This window comes from Mirounga leonina, unplaced genomic scaffold (assembly GCF_011800145.1).
Source record: "Mirounga leonina isolate KUSES-001 unplaced genomic scaffold, KU_Mleo_1.0 Mir_488, whole genome shotgun sequence".
Classification (NCBI taxonomy): Eukaryota; Metazoa; Chordata; class Mammalia; order Carnivora; family Phocidae; genus Mirounga; species Mirounga leonina.
The window spans coordinates 10,911,889-10,933,540 of record NW_023270777.1 but is presented as its reverse complement, the minus strand read 5'-3'; the positions used below and the strand labels follow the sequence as shown (position 1 = coordinate 10,933,540).

Below are 21,652 nucleotides of genomic sequence, written 5' to 3'. Positions count from 1 at the left end.
TTTCTTTTTTTTTTTTTTAAGATTTTATTTATTTGAGACAGAGAGAATGAGAGACAGAGAGCATGAGAGGGAGGAGGGTCAGAGGGAGAAGCAGACTCCCTGCCGAGCAGGGAGCCCGATGCGGGACTCAATCCCGGGACTCCAGGATCATGACCTGAGCCGAAGGCAGTCGCTTAACCAACTGAGCCACCCAGGCGCCCTAGCTGCCCAACTTTTGATGAATGATTTCGTGCCTGATGCTTGTGAAAAATCCAAAGCAGAGTTGGAGATGCAGTGCGGTATACGGGTCAGCTTAGTGCAGAGTTTGGTGCCGGGCATCCTGGATTGCAATTCTTGTCCACTTAGTCATTTGTCAAGTCATTCAGCGTCGGTGTTTCAGTTCCCAGAGCTGTTAAAATGCCTACCTCATTCTCTTGTGAGGATTAAATAAATTACGGTTAATATATGTTAAGCACTTAAGAGGACTTGGTCTGACACATGATAAATGCTACATACATGGTCGCTATTATTATGTTATATATATAAAATAAAGGCTAAACACACTTAAATTATAAGGAATTCAGGAAACGGATACCAAAAGCACCAATTCCTTTATAACAAAAGAAGAAAGGAAATAATTACAATAACAACGGAGCATTTACTACTTGCCAGAAACTGAGCTAAAAAGCTCTGCAGGTGCCATCTCATTTAATCCTCACAACCCCATGACATGGATGCTACTATCTTTCCATTTTTCAGATGAGGAAATCGAGGCTCGGAGGGGTGAAGTGACTTTGCCCAAGGTTACAGGCCAGTAAAGACTCGAACCCAGACATCTGTGATTCCACACGCTCGCTCTCATTCACAGCCACCTGGGGGATAGCCACGTCCCGGGGGCCCAGTGAGGCTCAGCCCCGCCCACCTCCGCCCCTCGCGCCGGCCTGGCCCCACCCCTCTAGCCCGGCTCTTCGGCCTCGCTGCTCCGCTCGGGTGGGCCACGCCCACGGCCCCAAGCCAGGTGCCTCCGCAATCGCGGCTCCCGGCCCCGCCCCCTGCCCCGCCCACAGGCCTCGCAGTCGCCGCGGACGCCGTTCTTGCGCATGGAGTCGCCATTTTGCTCCTAGAGAAGCCGTCTGGAGAGCCGGCGCTTTCTTCCTTCGGCAGCCGAGGCTGCGGCGGGGCCGGGGCTGGGGTCGGGGCCAGGTAGGCGGGCGGGAGCCAGCGACGAGTGGCGGCGCGGACCGGCGGGCTCCGGCGCTGCGGGGCGCAGGTGCAAGGGGCGGGGAGCCCCGCGGCGCCGGCTCGCCGACGGGTCGCGCGGTCCCGGGGCGGCGGCTGGGGGGGTGCAGCGGGGCGACCCCGGCCTCGCGCCCGCAGCCGCCCCCTTCCTCCCTCCCTCCCTTCCCGTCCGGAGTCCGCAGGGCTCGGGCCCGGCGCGCGGGCCCCGGGGTTACCCCGCTCCAGGCGCCGTTGGGAGTCGAGCCCTAATTAGGGGACCTGCGGCCGGGCGGCTCAGAAAACAAGCCTCCAGCCCAGCCGTCTCCGGCCCCTAATCTGACACGGCCCGTGATGTTGAGTTGACTGGCCTTGCTCGTCGCAGACATTTGTTACCCTGTAGCCGGCTTTTAATTTTTTATTTTAATTTTTTTCTTATTCCGCCCAGAACTCACCCAGGAGGGAGGACCTTGATGTCATGTTTAGGTCTTATTTCACTATAAAATGTTTTCCCCCAGTGTATTACATGGATGGTAAGGATTTCCCCCCCTTTATTTTGGTACTGGCGCAGTTTAGGTTGTTTTAGCTTTTACAAAGAATAAGGAAGTGCGGAATGGGGATTTGGGGCATGAGGAAGTGTGATTTCTAATGTTGAAAAGATTTAAATGCGCAAATAAAAATAATTCAGTCACACTATTGAACTCCACTAAGTCATACCCTTACTCCTGTCCGTATTCCTATCCTGACCTGGTCTGTACCATTATCACCCAGTTTTGATTAGAGGAAATGAAATTCTGCTCTTACTTAACCGAAGGACTTCTGCATAGTCCCGGAGATTTACCGTTTTTATTGTGTTGAATATATATTCAGAATTTTACTTAATTACCCCATTATGGATCCTTTCCACATGTCCAGTGTTGCTCTTAAAAAAATCTTGCAGTGACCATCACTGAGCATATAGGGCTTTTTTCTTTCTTCCCCTTGGTATAAATCCCCAAAAGGGGAAATACTGAATCAAAGTTCTGTGTTGTGCTCTTTCTTTAACACTTGATATCAGTTGTTTCCTAAACAAGCATGTTTGCTGTAGACATTTTTCAAAATCTGGATGTTTGTCCGATCCTGCTCGCTGTAATGCCAAATTCAGCAGGGGAGTCCAGTCATTTTCTGTGCTGTGAAGAGACAAGCTGTGCATACAACTGTCAGTGCTCCCAAGTCAGACTGAAACTGAGCTAATGTCTGCTGCTTGGAGGCCATGCAGGCTTGAGCCCATTTCTTCATCTCAAAGCCTCATTTCCCCATGTGTAAAATGGGTCCTCATCTGGTGCCTGCTTTATTGAGTTGTCATAAGAATTCAAAGCACTCAGAAAATGATGTTTGCTGTAAGAAAACGTGCTGATGGAGAGATGGGCAACGTGCCTGGGATCACAGAAGCATAGAGGATTAATTCAGCTTAGGCTTTTGCCCTACTAATTCTCTTCAGCACTGATATAAAAAGCATTTTTTTTTTTTTTTGAGTGAGGGACATCACTAATAAAAATAATCATTCTTTGCACTTTATGATGCCTTCTAGTTCCATTTGTTAATCATTGCACCTCAACCAGGTCAGACTTTACTCAACAAATGTTTGTTGTTTGACAAATATCATTGAGCTTCTTCGATGTGCTCTGGTCGTACAGCAGAGGACATAATGGTGAGAAAAAAATCTCTGCTGTCCTGGACCTTAAATTCTGGTGGAGGAAGCTGATTTTACTAAGCATCTATTTCTCTTGTCAGGAAGGGAGAGGCACAGGCCTGGCCAAGGGACCTACCCAAGGACTGGTAGCTAGGGACTGTGGAAGACAGACCCAAGACTTCACCCTCCTACTCCAGCATCTTTAGACAGGAGGTGTTTGTACAGTGGGCTCTTTGGAGGGAAAGCATCACGCTGTAATGCGAGCCTTCCTCATCCAAAATATGGAGAAGTGCTTTTGAAATGACTGCTGGCAACAGCCAAAGCAAGTGGTCTTTCAGTGTGGATTCCTTCATGAGACCCAATAGGTTGTCAAATCTCATTCAAAGAGGAGTAGGATTTGCTTTTTGAGAGGGGCCGAGAGTCTCTGAAAAGGGTGTGTTTTCATACGTGGTATAAATAATTCTCACACATTTACATTCTAGAGTAAATTTAGGATAAATGCAAAAGCAACTGTAGTTTGTGGGTTCCATTTCACACTGAAGCTTTGTGCTAATGAGCCTCCTGCCAGCCCCATCCTGGTGATTATGTTTCTGAGGATAATCTTTTAAAACTCACTTTTCTTGAAGCTTGGTAAAGAGCACAACTTCCATTTCCAGTAGGGAAAAGGAGAACCAAAGCTAGCAACAGCCCTTAGGTTTGAACATCTTGTAGAATGAATGGTCACAGAACATGACTGTATCGATAACCATTTCCACATGGACTCCCCTTCCGGTGCCATCTCTGAGTGTAGTCTCAGGTTAGGTTTCAGTTACAGAAACCTGGTACCTGAAGACGGGGACTTAAGAGGCCACAGTCAGTGGTGAAGGGCATTTAAACTATGACCAGTGAGGAAAGGCTCCAGGAAGTAGCTTGGAGAAGAGAATACACAGAGCTAAGAGAGCCATCTAGAGATAGATGGAGCACTGCCCTGCAGTGAAGGAATTTGATGTTTGCTGTAAATTATCAAGGGAAGGACAAGGACCAGGGGTGGCGACTGCAGGGAAAGGAAGTTTAACATGTTCTAAAAAGAGTTTGGAATGGATGGGCCCTCAGGATGTGGTCATCAGTCTCTGGAGCTCTTCAAGCGCCCGGAGTGGTTTCTTGGAGTCCTGTAGATGGGCCGATTGACCTCTAAGAGCTCTTTCTGCCCTCAGATGCTTTCCTTCTGAGTGTTCCAAGCCCTCTCAAGAACACTGTGTGGTACTTTAGCAATCTTCTTCTTTGAAGTTTGTGGGATATAAAAAGAGGGCCACCCTATGTGTATTACTGTACTTGTTCAGGAGAAAACCAAAATATTAACAGTTGATTCCTATGTAGCTTCCATTTACCAAGCAGATCCTCTGTGTGGGACACTTTGTTAAGTGCTGTACAGAAATTAATTTTACAGTGACCCTGTAGGGGCCATATTCATGTATTGTATGGATGAGGGAACTGAGGCTAAGAGAGATTAATTTATGCAGGGCCTCGCAGGGAACTAAGTAGGAGACAAGATGCACACATGAGTTTGACTCCAAAGCCTATACTTACAACTACAGGAAAACGAGTTTCCTCTTCCAGACGTGTACCCTGTGTTCCTGAACACACATATATTGGTTGAGAGACAGTGTCGGAAGATACTTAAGATCTCTTACAACTTCGAGTGTTGCAAATGTTCTTTCATATATACCAGCCATTCTGCCCCACACTATGCCATAAAGCAGGGGTCAGCCGACTTTCTGTAGAGGATCAGATGATCAGCTCTTTTTCGGCTTTATGGCCGGCACTCAACTCTATCATTGTAGCCATAGACAGTTTGTAGGCGGTGAGCGTGGCTGTGTTCCAATACAGTTTTATGTACAGCAATAGCATTAGGAGGGACCTGGTTTGGCCCGTGGACTGTAGTTGGCTAATCCCTGCTCCCAAGCCACCTTCCATGGTAGGCACCACCAGTCCTCCTTGGTCTCCTTAGGGCTTTGGCCATTTGTGCCTGCGTTTCTGTTTGTAATTCACAGGCTGTAGGTAAATTTCATGGCCCTGCTCCACATTTCCCTTAAGAGGCACTCTGTGGGGAAGCGGGCTTTCCTAGCCTGCTGGTGCTGCCGTACCTGTAAATTGCACCATCCCCAGGCCCCAGTGGTTCTCTTGCAGTTACTGCAGAGAGATGCACACATGCACTAGGAGGCCTGTTTAGGATGCTGACCCCCTAAATGAGGCAACTCAAGTACCATGGAGTATTTGCAGCAGTTAAAAAGGACCAGATGGGCATATATTTTGTAACCCTGGGTTGTCAGAATATATCGTTTAACAAAAAGGATGATAGATACATTTGTACGATGATTTTTTTAATGTTAGAAATGTATTTTTGTCCTATCTTTTTATGAGGGGAGGGCCACGAGTGAATGCGTAAAGGTCTGATGGTGTCCGTATCAAACTAATAAGAACTGTCCATTCTGGGAGGGTGGGTGGGAAGGGGCCTGGTGACTTTAGCTTAAACGGTCCTGGTTCCGATTTTTCCAAGGAGAATGCGTTTGTGTGTTACTCTTATAATTAAAATGGAAGAACAGCAAAAAAGAGCCGCTCAGCTTCATCTCTTTTCGTAATCTCCACCGGCCTTCCCTGGTGCCATCCCAAGTAAAGCTGCAACTGAGGAAGCACAGTGTGCTTGCTGGGAACGTGCCCCCATGCCCCCGTGGCCTTCGAGATTGTTGCTGGGGCACCTAAGTCCTGCACCTTCCTTGGGTGATAAGGACACAGCCCAGAGAAGGGAAGGTGGGAGGGCACGTGAATGTGGGATGACCACCTCACCTCTGATGACTTTGAGGCCGGGGGCTTTTCTGTCTATGCCCTGCTGCCTTTCAGTTGGGTGGTCTGCTCACTCCCCCTCAGGGTTATTTTCTGGTCGGCCTTTTCTTGCAGTTCAGGAAAATGCAGGTGGCAAGGTCCGCCTTAGATGTGGCTCAGGGCATTAGGCAGCTGACAGACCAGGGGAGGGCTTTGGGGTCAATAGTTATTATAGGAAAATATAATGGTCATAGGTGGGTTATTTATTCATTATTTAAGGGTCCATCAGTCCGTGTCCTTGCTAATGGCTCTGCCATTTTTCTGTGTGTTAATCCAGGAGGACTTTTGTTGTCAGAGAATAAAAGGAGGTTGTCCATAATTGACTTTAAGCAGCAAAACAGTAAAACACTGAGCTCTTCAGCTCCACCTTTCTTGTAAGTTTATCATTTATTCCCAGTGGTCATGAAAACTAACTAAATCATATAACATATTTCCATAAATTCGGAACCCTAAAATCCAAACGAACTTTTTATTTGTCCATACATAGATGTAACATAAGAGACTCCATGATGGCGAACACTAATCTCCTTCAGCTTAAGTCATTTGCTATTTAAAAAAAATAAAAGTTCATTCAGGTGAATTTAATATTCTCTGGCAGTTGTTAATATATTTTTAATCCTCCTAGGCTCTGAGAATTGGAAAACCAAGAAGGTTTTGATGTTTTGTGTGGCGCCACCTGAATTAGAAACCAAGATGAACATAACCAAAGGAGGTCTGGTGTTGTTTTCAGCAAATTCTAATTCATCGTGTATGGAGCTCTCAAAGAAGATTGCCGAGTGAGTTATAATCGTACCATTAAGATCCATATTCATTATGTGATGTTTTAAATTTGATGATTGCAAGAGCACTGATTGTTCAACTCGAGAGCAGATATTTTGTAGTTAATCTGCGTTCATCTATATATTAAGGGCTAACCTTTTTGTTAAATATTTTATTTATTTATTTGACAGAGAGAGAGCACAAGCAGGGGAAGTGGCAGGCAGAGGGAGAAGCAGGCTTCCTGTGAGCAGGGAGCCCAATGCAGGGCTTGATCCCAGGACCCTGGGATCATGACCTGAGCTGAACGCAGCCGCCCAACTGACTGAGCCACCCAGGCGCCCCAAGGGCTAACCTTTTTGTCAGACTGTCGTAACCCCCTACATGTTTGCTAAACAGACATTTATTGAGTCCTCATGAGTGCCGGGGATTGTGTTCGGTGCCACCTGTGTATAGAATTACTTGACTATAAAGAACAGTGGAGTGTATTCTCTATGAAAATAGTTTATCTAGATTACAGTCCAGTATAGTCTTAGTTATTTATTAAATAAAATTTTGCCAGAAACCAATATTGCACTGTATGTTAACTAACAAAATATACATTAAAAAGAAACGATAAAGATTGAACACCCTCCTGGGTGGGTACTAGGCCTTGATCCTAGATGTTGGGGATTAACGGTGAACAAACCAGTCAGGATCCTTCCTTTTTATATTTAGTTGTGGAGCCAGGCAAGAAGGAAGTCAACAAAACAAAATTTCTGGGGGTGATAGTGTGAAGAAAACAGTGTGAAAGAAACAGTTTGGGCAGTTTGTTCTGCTTTAGCTTGGGGGCTTGGGTGCCTTTTAAACCTAGGGGATGGTATGTGACTTGAGAAACCCTCCAGGCAGAGGGGACAGAAGGTGCAAAGGCCCTGAGGTGTGTAGCAGGAGGTGTTGGTATAGATCAGGGGCACAGCTGGAGGACAGAGGGCACAGGGAAATGGTCGGTGAGGCAGGCTGAGCAGGACTCCGGAGGCCTTCTTGGGGTCGGCGTGAGGTGGCCGTGGGGGGTTAGGTAACGGAGTGACAGAACAGTAGCATATCCACTTTCAATTTTATAATAAGAGTGCCTCTATTTTATTTTGCTTTATCTTCTTTTTATGAATTTCTGAAGCATCCTCAAATTGTAAAGATGTTGGATGGATTATGTCTGTATTATCTTTTCAACTCCCCCCCCCCCTTTCTCTTCTCTAGGCGGCTGGGGGTGGAGATGGGCAAAGTGCAGGTTTACCAGGAACCTAACAGAGGTGAGCTATCTTGGACGTGTGTTACATTGATCTTTTTGTGGAATGTGGCATGCTGGCTCAGTCCCTCATCCTCCACTCTTGAAACAGTTGGACCCAGTGGCCGGTTAGTTCCGCACGAAGTCGGGTGGGCAAGGTGGTGAGAGTGGTGCTTTAGCTCTTACTGATACCAAGTGGATATAGAGTGTGTGGGGCTTGAACTCCAGCTCTCAGACCTCATCCAGTAAAAACCGCAGAGATGCATGCAACTGGTCCACTGAATGGAAATTCAGCAGTTGTCTGAGTTTATGTCCCCTTGGGCAGAACGAGAAAACCCCATGTGGCCACAGTATTAATTGGTTGTTATTCCTTTTTTTTTTTTTTTTAAGATTTATTTATTTTAGAGAGAGAGAGTGCACAAGTGGGAAGGGAAGAGGGAGAGGGAGAATCTCAAACAGACCCCGTGCTGAGCTCGGACCTTTCTAAACTGCAAATGATTTAATCTGCCACTAAAGGGGATTGCATGATATCCTTTGTGTAGTCTGGAAGAGAGGGTAAGGGAGAACTGGTAGCAGAAGGCCCACGAGGAGGTTGGTTCATCCTTCGCGTTCATGAATGAAGGCAGAGAAAATACTTGGTGTCTATTGGGAAGGAAGGCAAGAACTGACATTTGTGGATTTCTCGCTGTTAGATACTGAAGAACTGCGCTCAGGGGTGATAATAGGTACGAAGTCCCCAGAGTAGCAGAGTCAGGATTCAAACCCAGATCTCCCTGACTCTAAAGCTCATTTTCTTTCCTTGGTACCGCATTCCTTGGTAAACACGTATTCTGTTTTTTCCAACATTTTGAATGAAAATGTTCAGACCTGTAAAAAAGTTGAGAGAATAGTGCAGTGAATATCCATATGTATGTCTGCTACTTGGATTCAATAGGTGTGATTTTGCAATATAGATATGTATGTGTGGAACCTTTTGAAAGTAAGTAGCAGGCATCAAGCCCTGAATGCTTGACCACGCTTCTCAAGAATAACCACGTTCTCCTGCATGAGTACACTATTGTCACACTTAAAGAAATTAACGACTGTTTTCTAATTATCTAATATCTAGTCTGTATTCAAATTTCCCTAGTTGTTCTGGAGAGCCTTTTATAGCTGGGTTTTTGTTTTTTGTTTTTTCAAACCAGGATTCTTGGCTCAAGCAATATGTTTTTTTTATCTCTTTAGTTTCTCCTAATCTAGAACAGTTCTTTCTTCGCATGACATTGACTTTGAAAAATGTCCCATTCTGCATTTGTCTAATTGTGGCTGATCACACATTTTTTGAGAGTAGGGATGTTGGACCTTATTTATGTTTACTCTCACAGCATTATTATAACATTGCCTAATAAGTTATTTTTTTTAAAAAAGATTTTATTTTTTTATTTGTCAGAGAGAGAGAGAGAGAGCGCGCACATGAGAGCACAAGCAGGAGGAGTGGCAGGCAGAGGGAAAAGCAGGCTCCCTGGGATCCTGACCTGAGCCGAAGGCGGACACTTAACCACTTGACTGAGCCACCCAGGCGTCCTGCCTAATAAGTTCTTAATTGTGCTGGCTTTATGAATGAGTATGTGCTCAGCGTGGTACAGCACTCACTCCCTATATGAGAGAAGTAAGAAGGGTAGGTTTACTTGTTCCAAGTCAGAAACGGAATTCTTTTTGAAGCATGTAACGTAACCTGACATGTTAAAAAGTGTGGTTAGGGGTGCCTGGCTGGTTCATCCGTTTGAGTGTCTGACTCTTGATTTTGGCTCAGGTCATGATGTCAGGGTCATGAGATCGAGCCCTATGTCAGGCTCTGTGCTGGACGTGGAGCGCGCTTGAGATCCTCTCTCTCCCTGTCCCTCTGTCCCCCCCTCCCTCTCTCCCCCTCTCTAAAAAAAATAAAAAGTGTGATTAATGCCAGTGTGTTCATTATCCTTTACAGCACCTAAAACCTCATGAGTTTCTTTAACAGTTCCAGTTTCCATATTTTATAACATTGGGGATGAAACAGATTTTTTGTGTATTTTAGAAAACATAAATTATATGTCTTTTTCATCCCTCCCCCGCCTTTTTTTTCCTTTTCCTGCCAGAAACAAGAGTACAGATTCAAGAATCCGTGAGGGGAAAGGATGTTTTCATCATCCAAACTGTCTCAAAGTGAGTCCTTATCCAACAGACGCAGTGTCGCTCTCTGGGTTTTTCTTTCTGGGCACGAGTGTTTAGAATAATAAGAGCTAACTGGACAGGAAGAGTTATGAGCATTTGAAAATTGGTATGTCTTATTTTACTAATTTTTCTGACATAACTGTGGACTTTTACGTGTTCTTTCGTGTTCTTGAAGGGTGGAAGTAACCAAGTCTTGGAGTAGAGGTTCTTAATGAGAATAGAACCCATTACATTGCCTCTCAATAGCCAGAATTTGATAAAACTCAGAGGGAAGCTGTGCTAGTTCCCCAAAAAAGGCGGGAGGAGAGATGTTTACTTACTTGGGGTTCTTAAAGCTTTGACTGCAGGCAATTTAAAAAATGATCACCAGTTCTTATTTTGTTGTGTAGATTAAATGAGCAGAGAAGATAAAAGAATAATGTATTGAAGGAATATGTATTCCTGTGTGGTGTGACGTTTGACAAACGTGTGTTCTGGAAATTGTCAAGGCTGCAGCCGTGTGAGCTTGGTGAGGAGTCAGTGCAGTGAGGTGTCATGTTCGATCAAGGACCACGCTGTCCACAGATGTCCCCACATGCCTCTGTATATGAAAGTGCTTCACTTGGTTTTTATTAATGTCTGGAAGTTAGTTTGTACAGGGCATCATTTTTTGGCTTAGAGATTCTAAATTTTGCTGCATGTCAGATCTGTGTTTATACGTATAACAAATACCAAGGAGGGGGAAGAAGAGCCACGTTTCAGGAGAATTTAGACATGGAACACAGATACTTTCACTTACATTTTGAACATCTGTCCTGGTCTTTGGTTCATGGAGATGAAATCTCGTAGCCACCTGGCTCTTTAGGAAAGATGAGTTGAAGGGGACCTGTCGTTGCATCCCAAGCCTTCCCAGGAGCATGTGTGACTTGACAGAGGGAGGGGGTGGCTGGCCTTTGCTGAGGTTCCCTTGTTTCATTTCCTCTGTGCCACTTAGCATCCTCGGCAGAGGATGCTCCTGGGCTAGGAGGCACCGAGTTCTTGCGGCCCCTGCCACCGCTGTCCTCTTTCCCCCGCCAGCTGAAGGGCCGGGGTGCTAGTGGGGAGCTCCCCTGTGCCCACACCTGCCCTCTACCTTCCGGCACTGGGGTGGGGAAAGTGCAGAGCACAGAACGACTTACAATTTACGTTGCTTCTGGCTCCTGAGTGTCTGTGGTACTTTTATCTCCTTACAGACACATGTGAATCCATTTGGATAAATGCACAGAAGTCGCTTGCCTTACACAAGGGGATAAGTGGGCCTTGAAGGCCAAATTGGACTTGGGATTGAGGGCTTCAGCAGCGTGGCTCATATCATCCTGCCTGTTTCCAGGTCCTTCCATCCCTTTTCTTTCTTTTTGTTTTTTGGTTTTTTATTTTATTTTTTATTTTTTTAAAGATTTTATTTATTTATTTGAGAGAGAGAGAATGAGAGAGAGCACATGAGAGCGGGGAGGGTCAGAGGGAGAAGCAGACTCCCTGCCGAGCAGCCCGATGCGGGACTCGATCCAGGGACTCCAGGATCATGACTTGAGCCGAAAGCAGTCGCTTAACCAACTGAGCCACCCAGGCGGCCTGTTTTTTGTTTTTTTAAAGGTTTTTTTATTTATTCATTTGAGACACAGAGAGAGAGAGAGAGAGAGAAAGCATGAGTAGGGAGAGAGGCAGAGGCAGAGGCAGGGAGAGAGAGAGAGGCTCCTAGCCCAGGAGCATCCTCTGCCGAGGATGCTAAGTGGCACAGAGGAAATGAAACAAGGGAACCTCAGCAAAGGGAGAAGAAGGCTCCTCACTGAGCCAGGAGCCCAGTGTGGGGCTCGATCCCAGGACCCTGGGATCATGACCTGAGCCGAAGGCAGACGCTTAACCGACTGAGCCACCCAGGCGCCCCTGTCCCTTTTCTTTCTTTTTGGTTTCTTTCTTTTTTTTTTTAAAGATTTTATTTATTTATTTGACAGAGAGAGACACAGCGAGAGAGGGAACACAAGCAGGGGGAGTGGGAGAGGGAGAAGCAGGCTCCCTGCAGAGCAGGGAGCCCGATGTGGGACTCGATCCCAGGACCCTGGGATCATGACCTGAGCCGAAGGCAGTCGCTCAACCAACTGAGCCACCCAGGCGCCCTCTTTTTGGTTTATTTCAACACTTATCATTCTGCCCCGCCTCTTGTTGGTTTCTTATTCCCATAGCTAAAACTGTCTGCATGTCTCATTTTGCATTGTCCTGAACCGTGACCTTGTGTGAACTCAGGGATTCTTAGTCTTGCCAGGTTGCCGGAGAGCCTGGCCATCGGGGTCTTTATGAGATTTGATGTTGTCAGATACATCTTATCTTTCACTTTAGGACGCTAAAAATGTTGCTGGACAGGAGTTGAGAAGAGAAGCTTGGCCTGGGGCTGTGGCCTGGAGTCTCCTCCAGCTTCTAGAAAGCTGTGAAACTAGATGAGAAGCCCAAGGGCTAAGGGGAGGCCAAAGGGGGCGCACATGAATGAGTGTTGGGCAGAAAGGTGGGGAGGAGGGGAACCAGCCAAAGAAGCCAAGTAGGGCGGAACAGGAGAACAGCGAGGAAGTTCTAGGAGCCAGTGGGTCAAGCAGGGTGCGCAGCCGTGGGAGCTGCTGCCCGCAGCTCAGGTGAGAGGAGCAGGAGAATTGTCCTTGGATCTAGGCGCATGGAGGTCATGGATGACCTGGATTGGCACGTGTTTGGGAGAGAGCGAGATGGTGAGCGTAGACAGCTCTCTTGAGACGTACACACAGGGGAGCAAAGAAATAGGGCAGTGGGAAGAGTGGCCACCAGTCGTTTCTAATGGAAGAACAATGCTTCTAAGCCGATGGGTACAAGCCAGGGGAGGGTACCAAGCTGATGGCGGACACAAGAGAGGGAGAATGGTTGGAGCCCTATCTTCCAGTAGCCTGGGGGTGGGAGTGGGGGGGGCGGGGGCTGGTTAGGGCATCATCGGGAGGGCTAATTGCAGAGTAACTTTGGTGTGGAATGTCTGTCTCTGATGGCGGAGGACAGGCCGACGTGTGGGGTGCGGCTGCACATGGCGGTGGGAGCCCGTAGAACCTCTCCCTTCTGACTGGGTTCTTCTTTCAGGGAAAAAGGAACTAGGGTCATCGGCGTGAGGGAATGTTCATGCCTTTTCTGTGTCTCGAGCCTTAGGTCCCGGTAGGGGCGCGAGGAGCACCCTGCTGCCACTTTGTGGGGACAGGGAGATATTAATCACGTGTCTTACGTTCTTGGGATGCAGGGACGTGAACACCACCATCATGGAGCTCCTGATCATGGTGTACGCATGTAAGACCTCTTGTGCCAAAAGCATTATCGGCGTGATACCCTACTTTCCTTACAGCAAACAGTGCAAGATGAGAAAAAGAGGCTCCATTGTTTCTAAATTGCTGGCTTCGATGATGTGCAAAGCTGGTGAGAACAGCAGATACTTGACATTTATTGGGCCTGGGCATTTGATTTTTACCTTAAACATTGTAACCCCTTGTCTTAACTAAATTAGAACGCTAAGCAGAAAAGGACCTTTTTTTTTTTTTTTTTTAAAGATTTTATTTATTTATTTTACACAGAGAGAGAGACAACTAGAGAGGGAACACAAGCAGGGCGGGCGGGAGAGGGAGAATCAGGCTCCTGGCTGAGCAGGGAGCCCGATGCGGGGCTCGATCCCAAGACCCTGGGATCATGACCTGAGCCGAAGGCAGACGCTTAACGACTGAGCCGCCCAGGTGCCCTGAAAAAGGACCATTTTTAAAGACAGCTAATTTATAATGAGAAAGCAGTGCAGAGAATTCTCTCCTGTTCCCAACTCCCTAAAACACAAAGTTAAGGAGAACAACTTATTTTTTAAACAAAGACCTTGAAATGACAAGTTAAAATTGCATTGAAGTCTTTTTTGAAGGGGAAAAAGACATTTTTGGAACCAAGCACTCTAACATGGCAACAACTTTTAGTCTCGTCCAGGATGGATTGGCATATTTTGCAAACCATATGTGTTATTTTGTGTTGTATATTTTCAGGTCACATCCTAAGTGTCTCCCCCTTGTTTCTATAACCTTCAGAAGCGTTACTGTGTGTGTGTGTGTGTGTGTGTGTATGTGTATGGGACTCTAGAGTCCACGTATCCCAGAGCACTGGCACAGAGAGGAAAGGACAAGACAGCCCCCATATCACTGCATTTGAACACAGACACTTACTGTGGAGTGAAGTTTCTACTGTAGCGTTCCAAAGCAGGCAAAAAAAAAAAGAAAGAAAACCCACACACCCAAATTTGATGGAAGCCGAACCCCAGCAACCTCAACAGTATGTAACCTGTTGAAAAGTCTTCAGAGTTTTAAAAGCTGGCTGAAGGGAGCAGGCTAGCTCACCGAACCTTCCAGAAAGATTCTGCTCTTCTTCTCTCCTGGCCTTCATCCTGGCTGGGCCACCAGGTTGACTTTCCTGCTCTTTTGGGCAGGTTTTGCTTTTTTAAAACTTTTCCAGTTATGAGAGACATTTCTTCATTACTATTATATTTGCTATTTTAAGACTATAAATTGATGTGAAAATCATGTATCTTGGTGTAAGAAAATCACTCAGTCTCCCGCTTTTGAGTAGGGAAAAGCCCATTCATCTCCCAAGTGTCTCTTCTACTCACACAAAGATGTCACTTCTGACACTTCTGGTCACCAAGTGTGTAGGGGGTTTTCCCTACACTTAGCAATTTTCCATGAGAATACCAGCTAGGTATCCTGTAGTTTAACTAAATTCTGGAGATAGTGTCAGATCCCACAGGTTAAGGGCTCAGTCCCACGAGACAGCCCCTCCCCCATGCCAACTGCAAGACCGAGTTGTCACCTGTGTGTCTACCAATCTGCTGTAAATCAGAGGTTCCCAGGACCCACTCCTCGGATTCGATTAATTTGCCAGAGCAGCTCACAGAACTCAGGAGAACTGTTCACCTACTGGTTGCCACTTTATCGTAAAAGCATATGATAAAGAATACAAGCAAACATCCAGATGGAAGAGATAAGGGGGTACAGGATGTGGGGAGGGCTGCGGAGCCTGTGACCTCTCACCATGCACCAGTCTCCCAGCATCTCCACCTGTTCACCTCCAACCTCGCAGCTCCCCGAAGCCTCTGCTTCCTCAATCAATATTAACTCCATTTCCAGCCCCTCTCCCCTCTCTGGAGAATGGGAGGTGAGGGCTGAAAATTCCAAACTTCTAATTACGCCTTGGTCTTTCTTGGTCTCCCCCTCCAAGAGCCCACCGGGAGTCACCTCATCAGAATAAAAGGTGCTCTTAGTGCTCTTATCACTTAGGAATTCACAAGGGTTCTAGGAGCCCTGTGTCAGGAACCAGGGGGCAGAGACCACTATAGGTATTTTCTGTTCTCTCACAGTCTCATTGAACTAAAAAATCTGAGAAATAAAGATACTGAGTCTTTTTGATGAGAGAGCAATTTTTTAATAGCTATTATATATTGTATCATATTTTATATATGCTTAGTTCATACCCTGTGACTGGTTATTTAACTATTCATGTGTTGGTGTCTGCTTTGTTTCCAAAGGTCTAACTCATCTCATTACTATGGATTTACACCAGAAGGAAATTCAGGGCTTCTTCAATATTCCTGTTGATAATTTAAGAGCTTCTCCCTTCTTACTGCAGTATATTCAAGAAGAGGTAAGCTAGCTCAAACTTCAGCATTTTAACATTCTGTTTAAGGTTGAAAAGATACATTTCCATTTCCTTGGGCCGTCTGTAAAGGATTAAAACTTGGTGTATTCTGCTTAAAGTACTATTTCCTGGGGTGCCTGGGTGGCTCAGTTGGAGAAACATCTGACTCTTCATCTCAGGATCATGAGTTCCAGCGCTGTATTGGGCTCCACGGAGCCTCGCATGGAACCGACTTAAAAAATAATAATAAAATAATAAAGTAGGGGTGCCTGGGTGGCTCAGTCAGTTAAGTGTCTGCCTTCGGCTCAGGTCATGATCTCAGGGTCCTGGGATCGAGTCCCCTGTCGGGCTTCCTGCTCAGCAGGGAGTCTGCTTCTCCTTCTCGCTCTCCCTCTGTTCTCTCTCTCTCAAATAAATAAAATCTTAAAAAAATAATAAAATACTATTTACTTTAATAAATGTAATTCAGTGTATTTTAAAATTCTTAATCTATAATTTATTTCTTTTGCTAAGCTCTTAAAATTTCTGTGTTTTCTTTGGGGCCTTAGGTACCTAGAATTGGTCTAGTTGTGATCATGACACATAACTCTCACCCTTGGTCCATGCGTGGACCTGGCCCTCATTTGCGTATCCATTGCTCTGCCTCTCTCTCTGTCCACCCATCTGTAGTGGTCAGCATCCGTGATCCCACCACCCAGCAAGAAAACTGGATGCATCATAACTGACATCCACTCCCTGGTCCTTTTCCGTCACATCCCCCCCGCTTCCTCCCACCTGAGGGAGCCACTGTCCTGAATCTCGTTTTGTCCTTCTCTTAATTTCTTTGTATATGGTCTTATCTCATACATACATCCACATAGAGATACTATTCAAAGACAAAAACATAAAATACATATTTTTTTAACTTTATAAAAAATGAATCAAATCGTGTTATTTTGGGGGGAATTTTTCACTTGATGTGACATTAGTAAGCTTCCTCTATGTCGTGTGTCACAGTGCATCCATTTGACTACCGAGAGATACCGTGCAGCTCTATCACAGTTTATCCGTAAGGTTTTTGCTGTTGTGGTAGAGCTCCCGTGAGCGCTCTTGTCTGTGTGTCCCGTGGTGCGTCAGCAGACGTTTATTGCTGCCATATACCTAGTGGAGCGTTGCGAGGTGGCATGGCGTGTGTGTTTAATTTTTCCCAAAGCAGTTATGCCAACTTACATTCCCAGCATCAGGGCAACAAGGTAGTCTGTGGATCCATCTTGTTTCAATACTTACATTACCAGAATTTACGATTTTTGCCAGTTGAATGGCTATGGTGTGGTGTCTTGGTGTCACTTCAATGGATAGATCTCTGATGACATAAGAAGTTGAGCATCTCTCCATATATTTCCTGTTCTGTGAAAAGGCCCTTAATGCACTTTTGTTTGTTCTTCACTGATTTTGTGTGTGCTTCTTTCTGAGCTACAGGCATTCTGGATTTTATCCTGGATTCTGGCCATTTGTTAGTATTGGTTTCATATAAAGTATTCTCACTTTTTTTTTTTTAAGATTTTATTTATTTATTTGAGAGAGAGAGAATGAGAGACAGAGAGCATGAGAGGGAGGAGGGTCAGAGGGAGAAGCAGACTCCCTGCCGAGCAGGGAGCCCGACGCGGGACTCGATCCCGGGACTCCAGGATCATGACCCGAGCCGAAGGCAGTCGCTTAACCAACTGAGCCACCCAGGTGCCCAGTATTGGTTTCATATAGATGTCCCCTTTTGTAACCTGTAGCTTTCCTTAGGGAGACCAGATAAGCAGGCATATTCAGTTTTGTTTTGTTTTTTTTTTCATTGAGGTGAAATCCACGTATCATAAAAATTAACCAGTTTAAGACAAACAGTTTGGTGGCATGTAGTCACGCATTGTTGTACAACTGTCACCTCTGTGCAGAGCTTTGTCGTCACTCCAGAAGAACATCCTGTACTCGTTAAGTAATCATTCCCCATTCCTGCCTCCCTCAATTCCCTGGCAGCCACTCATGTGCTTTCTGACTCTGGATTTGCCTGCACTGGACAGTTCATATACAGGGGATCCATACGATACGGAGCCTTTTGTGTTTGGCTTCGTTCACTTAGTGTAATGCTTTTGAGGTTCATCAACGTGGTGGCATGTGCCAGGACCTCATTCCTTTTGATGGCCGAATATTATTCCATTATATGTATATACCACTATTTATCCATTCCTGTGTTGATGAACCTTTGGGTCATTTCCATCTTCTGACTGTTGTGAATACTGCGCTATGCACATTCATGTACAAGTTTCTAAGTGGACATAGGCTCTTATGGTGGACATATCTTTCATTTCTTAGATATATACTTAGGATTGGAATTACTTGATTATATGGTAATTCTGCATTTAACATTTTGAGGAACTGCCAAACAGTTTTCCAGGGTGGCTACAGCACTTACATTGTAACTAGGAATGTATAAGATTTTCAGTTTCTTCACAATCACATCCTTACTGACATTTCTTTTTTGATTATAGCCATTCTAGTGGTTATAAAGTGGTACCCCATTGTGGTTTTGATTTGTATTCTCCTGATGACTAATGATGTTGAGCATCTTTTCATATGTTTATTGGCCATTTGTATGTCTTCTTTGTGGTTTTTTAAAAATTTTTATTTATTTAAGTAATCTCTGCATCCAGTGTGGGGCTCAAACTCACGACTCCGAGATCAAGAGCCACACGCTCTATGAACAGAGGCAGCCAGGTGCTCTTGTATATCTTCTATGGAAAATGTCTGTTCAGATCCTTTGCCCATTTTTTAATTGGGCTGTTTATCTTTTTATTGAGTTGTAGGAGTTCTTTATATATATACTGGATACTAGTCTTACCAGATATGTGACTTGCAAATATTTCCCACCATTCTGTAGTTTGTCTTTTCACTGTCTTGATATTGTCCTTTGATGCACAAAAGGTTTTAACTTTGAAGAAGTCCAGTTTATGTTTTTTTTTCTTTTGTTACTCATGCTTTTGCTCTAAGAAAACATCATCAAATCCAGAGTCATTAAGATTTACCTCTGTGAGGGCGCCTGGGTGGCTCAGTTGGTTAAGCGACTGCCTTCAGCTCAGGTCATGATCCCAGGGTCCTGGGATTGAGTCCCGCATTGGGCTCCCTGCTCTGCGGGTAGCCTGCTTCTCCCTCTCCCACTCCCCCTGCTTGTGTTCCCTCTCTCGCTGTGTCTCTCTCTGTCAAATAAATAAATAAAGTCTTTAAAAAAAAAAAAAAAGATTTACCTCTGTGTTTTCTTCTGAGAGTCTTACACTTTTAGCTCTTATATTTAGGTTGACCCATTTGGAGTATTTTTGTATATGGTGTGAGATAGGGGTCTAACTTTGTTCTTTAGCATGTGATATCTAGTGGTTCCAGCACCATTTGTTGAAAAGACTGTTTCCCCAATGAATGGCCTTGTCAAAAAAAAAAAAAAAAAATTGGCCATAGACATTTGTGTTTATTTCTGGTCCCTCAGTTCCATTCCATTGGCCTACGTGTCTATCCTCCAACAGTTAGCCATGGCCCTCAGTAGTGAAAATGAATTTAAGTATTTTTGAAAGACAAAACTATGGTCTGTTTTCTTTAAAGTTACAAGAAACGTACAAACTCTAAAAAGTTCAGGAAACAATATAGAGTAGTATTTACCTGAGCATGATTCCCAGTTGAGAGAGAGAGAGAAAGGATGGGAGAGCAACAACAGGTGTGTTGATGGGGCAGGAAAATGGGGTCCAGCCAGAGAGAAGCACGAGAGGATGAGACTTGGGTATGTGGGGGAGCATGATCCAGATAAGAACCAGTCACGTGAAGGAACCTATAGTTTTGGAGGACATGGAGGAGACAGCGTAGACTTTTATAGACTGATGTTTACATCTTGTGAGTTTTTAGGACGTATCCACTCAAGGTACCAGGCGTGTTGTGTGTTGACGTGTGGGACGCACCCATTGGCCTGCTGAGTCCGGGCTGTGGCCCCCTGGTGCTGGTCCAGAGGCCAGGCTCCGGGCTCCTTGAGCTGCCCTAGCCATGGCCCCTTGGTGTGGGCTTCTGCCTCTGTACAAGGCTGCCTTCCACTTGAAAGATCCCATTTTAGGCTTCATTGTTGGAAAGGATTGAACTCTCAGGGTTGAACTCTCTCTTACACCATTCGCGGTTCAGCAAACAAGGAAAATGGTTCTTTGTTTTTGATGGCAAGCTAATAGGGATAATGCCAAACGTTGTAGTTTTAAGATTCTGTCCTTCATTCACAAACATAAATTAAGACAGGCTATCAAAACTGAAATATTATACGGGAGCTCAGTGTTTGAAAGGACTTTTGTTCACTTTGCCTTTTAGAGTGTACTTGTTTTAGTAGACCATATCGTCCTGAATCGAAGATGCCATCAATTAAGGTTTATGTTATTTCGACTGTCAGGAAAGAAGAAAACACTGTGGATTATAGTATGACACAGTGCCTTCGTGTCACTTAGTGATTCTATTCTGCAAGATTGATGCTGACATCTTCTGATTTGACAGCTTACACTCTGTTTCTCTTGAGTCGTCCCTGGAATTTACGTGCTTTCTGCCAGAGTTGGAAGGAATGTCCAGATAATTGGATGCTCACTGACTTGCAGTTTTGGTGCTCTCTCCTGGGAGTTTGGCAGTTTCTCCTGCCCACAGTTGCACTGTGGTGCGTGTGTCTGGGTATTGATTAAATACAGTGCATGTTTTTAAAAAATGACTGAATATTACAGTGACAATCCTAGAAATCATTGGTCTGCACCAGGATTTTTTTTTTTAAGACTTTATTTATTAGAGCGCACACGAGCCGGGGAGCGGGGGGTGGGTGGGTGGGAAGGGGCAGAGGGAGAGGGAGAAGCTGACTCCCTGCTGAGCGGGGAGCCTGCCTCGGGGCTCGATCCCATGACCCATGAGATCATGACCCCCCAAAACCAAGAGTCGAACGCTCAACCAACAGAGCCACCCAGGCGCCCCTATCTGCACCAGGATTTTTTAAGGAAATGATGAAGAGGGGACTACAAGTATATTTCTATGGTGTATGTAGAGATCCTATCCCATTAATTTTTTAAATAGGAGCTTCTAGAGTTATCTTGTTTCTTATTCTTGAGTTGCTTTTGTTTTTTTTTTCCTCTGTGTTCTTCTTAGTGTCTTTGTATCGAGCCACTGTCATCACAGAAATGAGATATGGCGGGGACTGAGAAACTAAGGACAAGGGTAGGGGGTGTATAACAAGGGAGCACGGGGTGTAGGGCAGTTTGATTCTCTGTGGTTCCACGGTAGCCCTGATGATGTTTTCCCTTAATGGTTTGGGGGACAATTACTAGAGTTTGGAAGCTGGACTTACATGACATGTGGTGTGTTTTCCCCTCCACTCGATAGTAAGAGTAATCTTCTAACAAGTGAAAAATGAAACTTCACATTGACTGTGGAAGTGTAGGGACACGTGCATGTGTGTCTTTAGTAATTCTGACAATAGTGGTAAAGCCCTGGCTTCCCTGGGCCCCAGCCTGGTCCTGGGCCTTTCTGCAGGGGTAACCCTTATTACCAGCTTGCTTTGTGTCCTGTGTCCTCAGACCTTTCTGTTTTTCCTCCTTGTCTACATAGTTATAGATGTTGATTTGTGGGTGCTGTTTTTTTTTTTTTAAGTAAGCTCTATCCCCAATGTCGGGCTCGAGGTTATGACCCCGAGATCGAGAGTCACATGCTCTACCCACTGAGCCAGCCAGGCACCCCTGATTTGTGGCTGCTTTTTTAAAAAAACAGTTGCCATATTGTTTGCCTTGTTCTGCATCTTCTTTTCTTTGCTGTGCTGGTATGTGGAGGTCTTTCCATGCTAAGATATGTAGGTTTATTGCTTTGGTTATGATTGCTACGTACTCGTCTTCAGTTTAGATCAGTGATGTCCAGTAGAACTTTCTGTGATCATGAAAATGTTCTGGCGGCTGTCCAGTATGGTAGCTGCTTGTCGCATGTGGCTAGTGTGACTGGAAAGCCGAATCATCTTCTTTAAGTTTAATTAATTTAAG

The 21,652-nt window shown here is 45.2% G+C and overlaps 1 protein-coding gene across 7 annotated transcripts in view; it reads left to right on the top strand.

The window, feature by feature from the left end:
* The first annotated feature begins 1,049 nt into the window (after positions 1–1,049).
* The window catches only part of PRPSAP2 (phosphoribosyl pyrophosphate synthetase associated protein 2), a 53,156-nt gene continuing 32,553 nt past the window's right edge, over positions 1,050–21,652 (top strand). For 3 of the 7 annotated variants that reach the window (XR_004676390.1, XM_034989718.1, XM_034989715.1), the window contains exons 1-7: positions 1,051–1,182; positions 6,003–6,099; positions 6,351–6,501; positions 7,715–7,767; positions 9,854–9,920; positions 13,189–13,361; positions 15,496–15,611. Coding sequence is in view for 6 of the 7 variants with exons in the window: in XM_034989718.1 (XP_034845609.1) it covers positions 6,383–6,501; positions 7,715–7,767; positions 9,854–9,920; positions 13,189–13,361; positions 15,496–15,611 (528 nt within the window). In the remaining variant the exon portion in view is untranslated. Of the gene's footprint in view, positions 1,183–6,002; positions 6,100–6,350; positions 6,502–7,714; positions 7,768–9,853; positions 9,921–13,188; positions 13,362–15,495; positions 15,612–21,652 lie in introns of all 7 variants that reach the window. The other 4 variants (XM_034989717.1, XM_034989719.1, XM_034989716.1 and 1 more) reach the window with 3 other exon arrangements.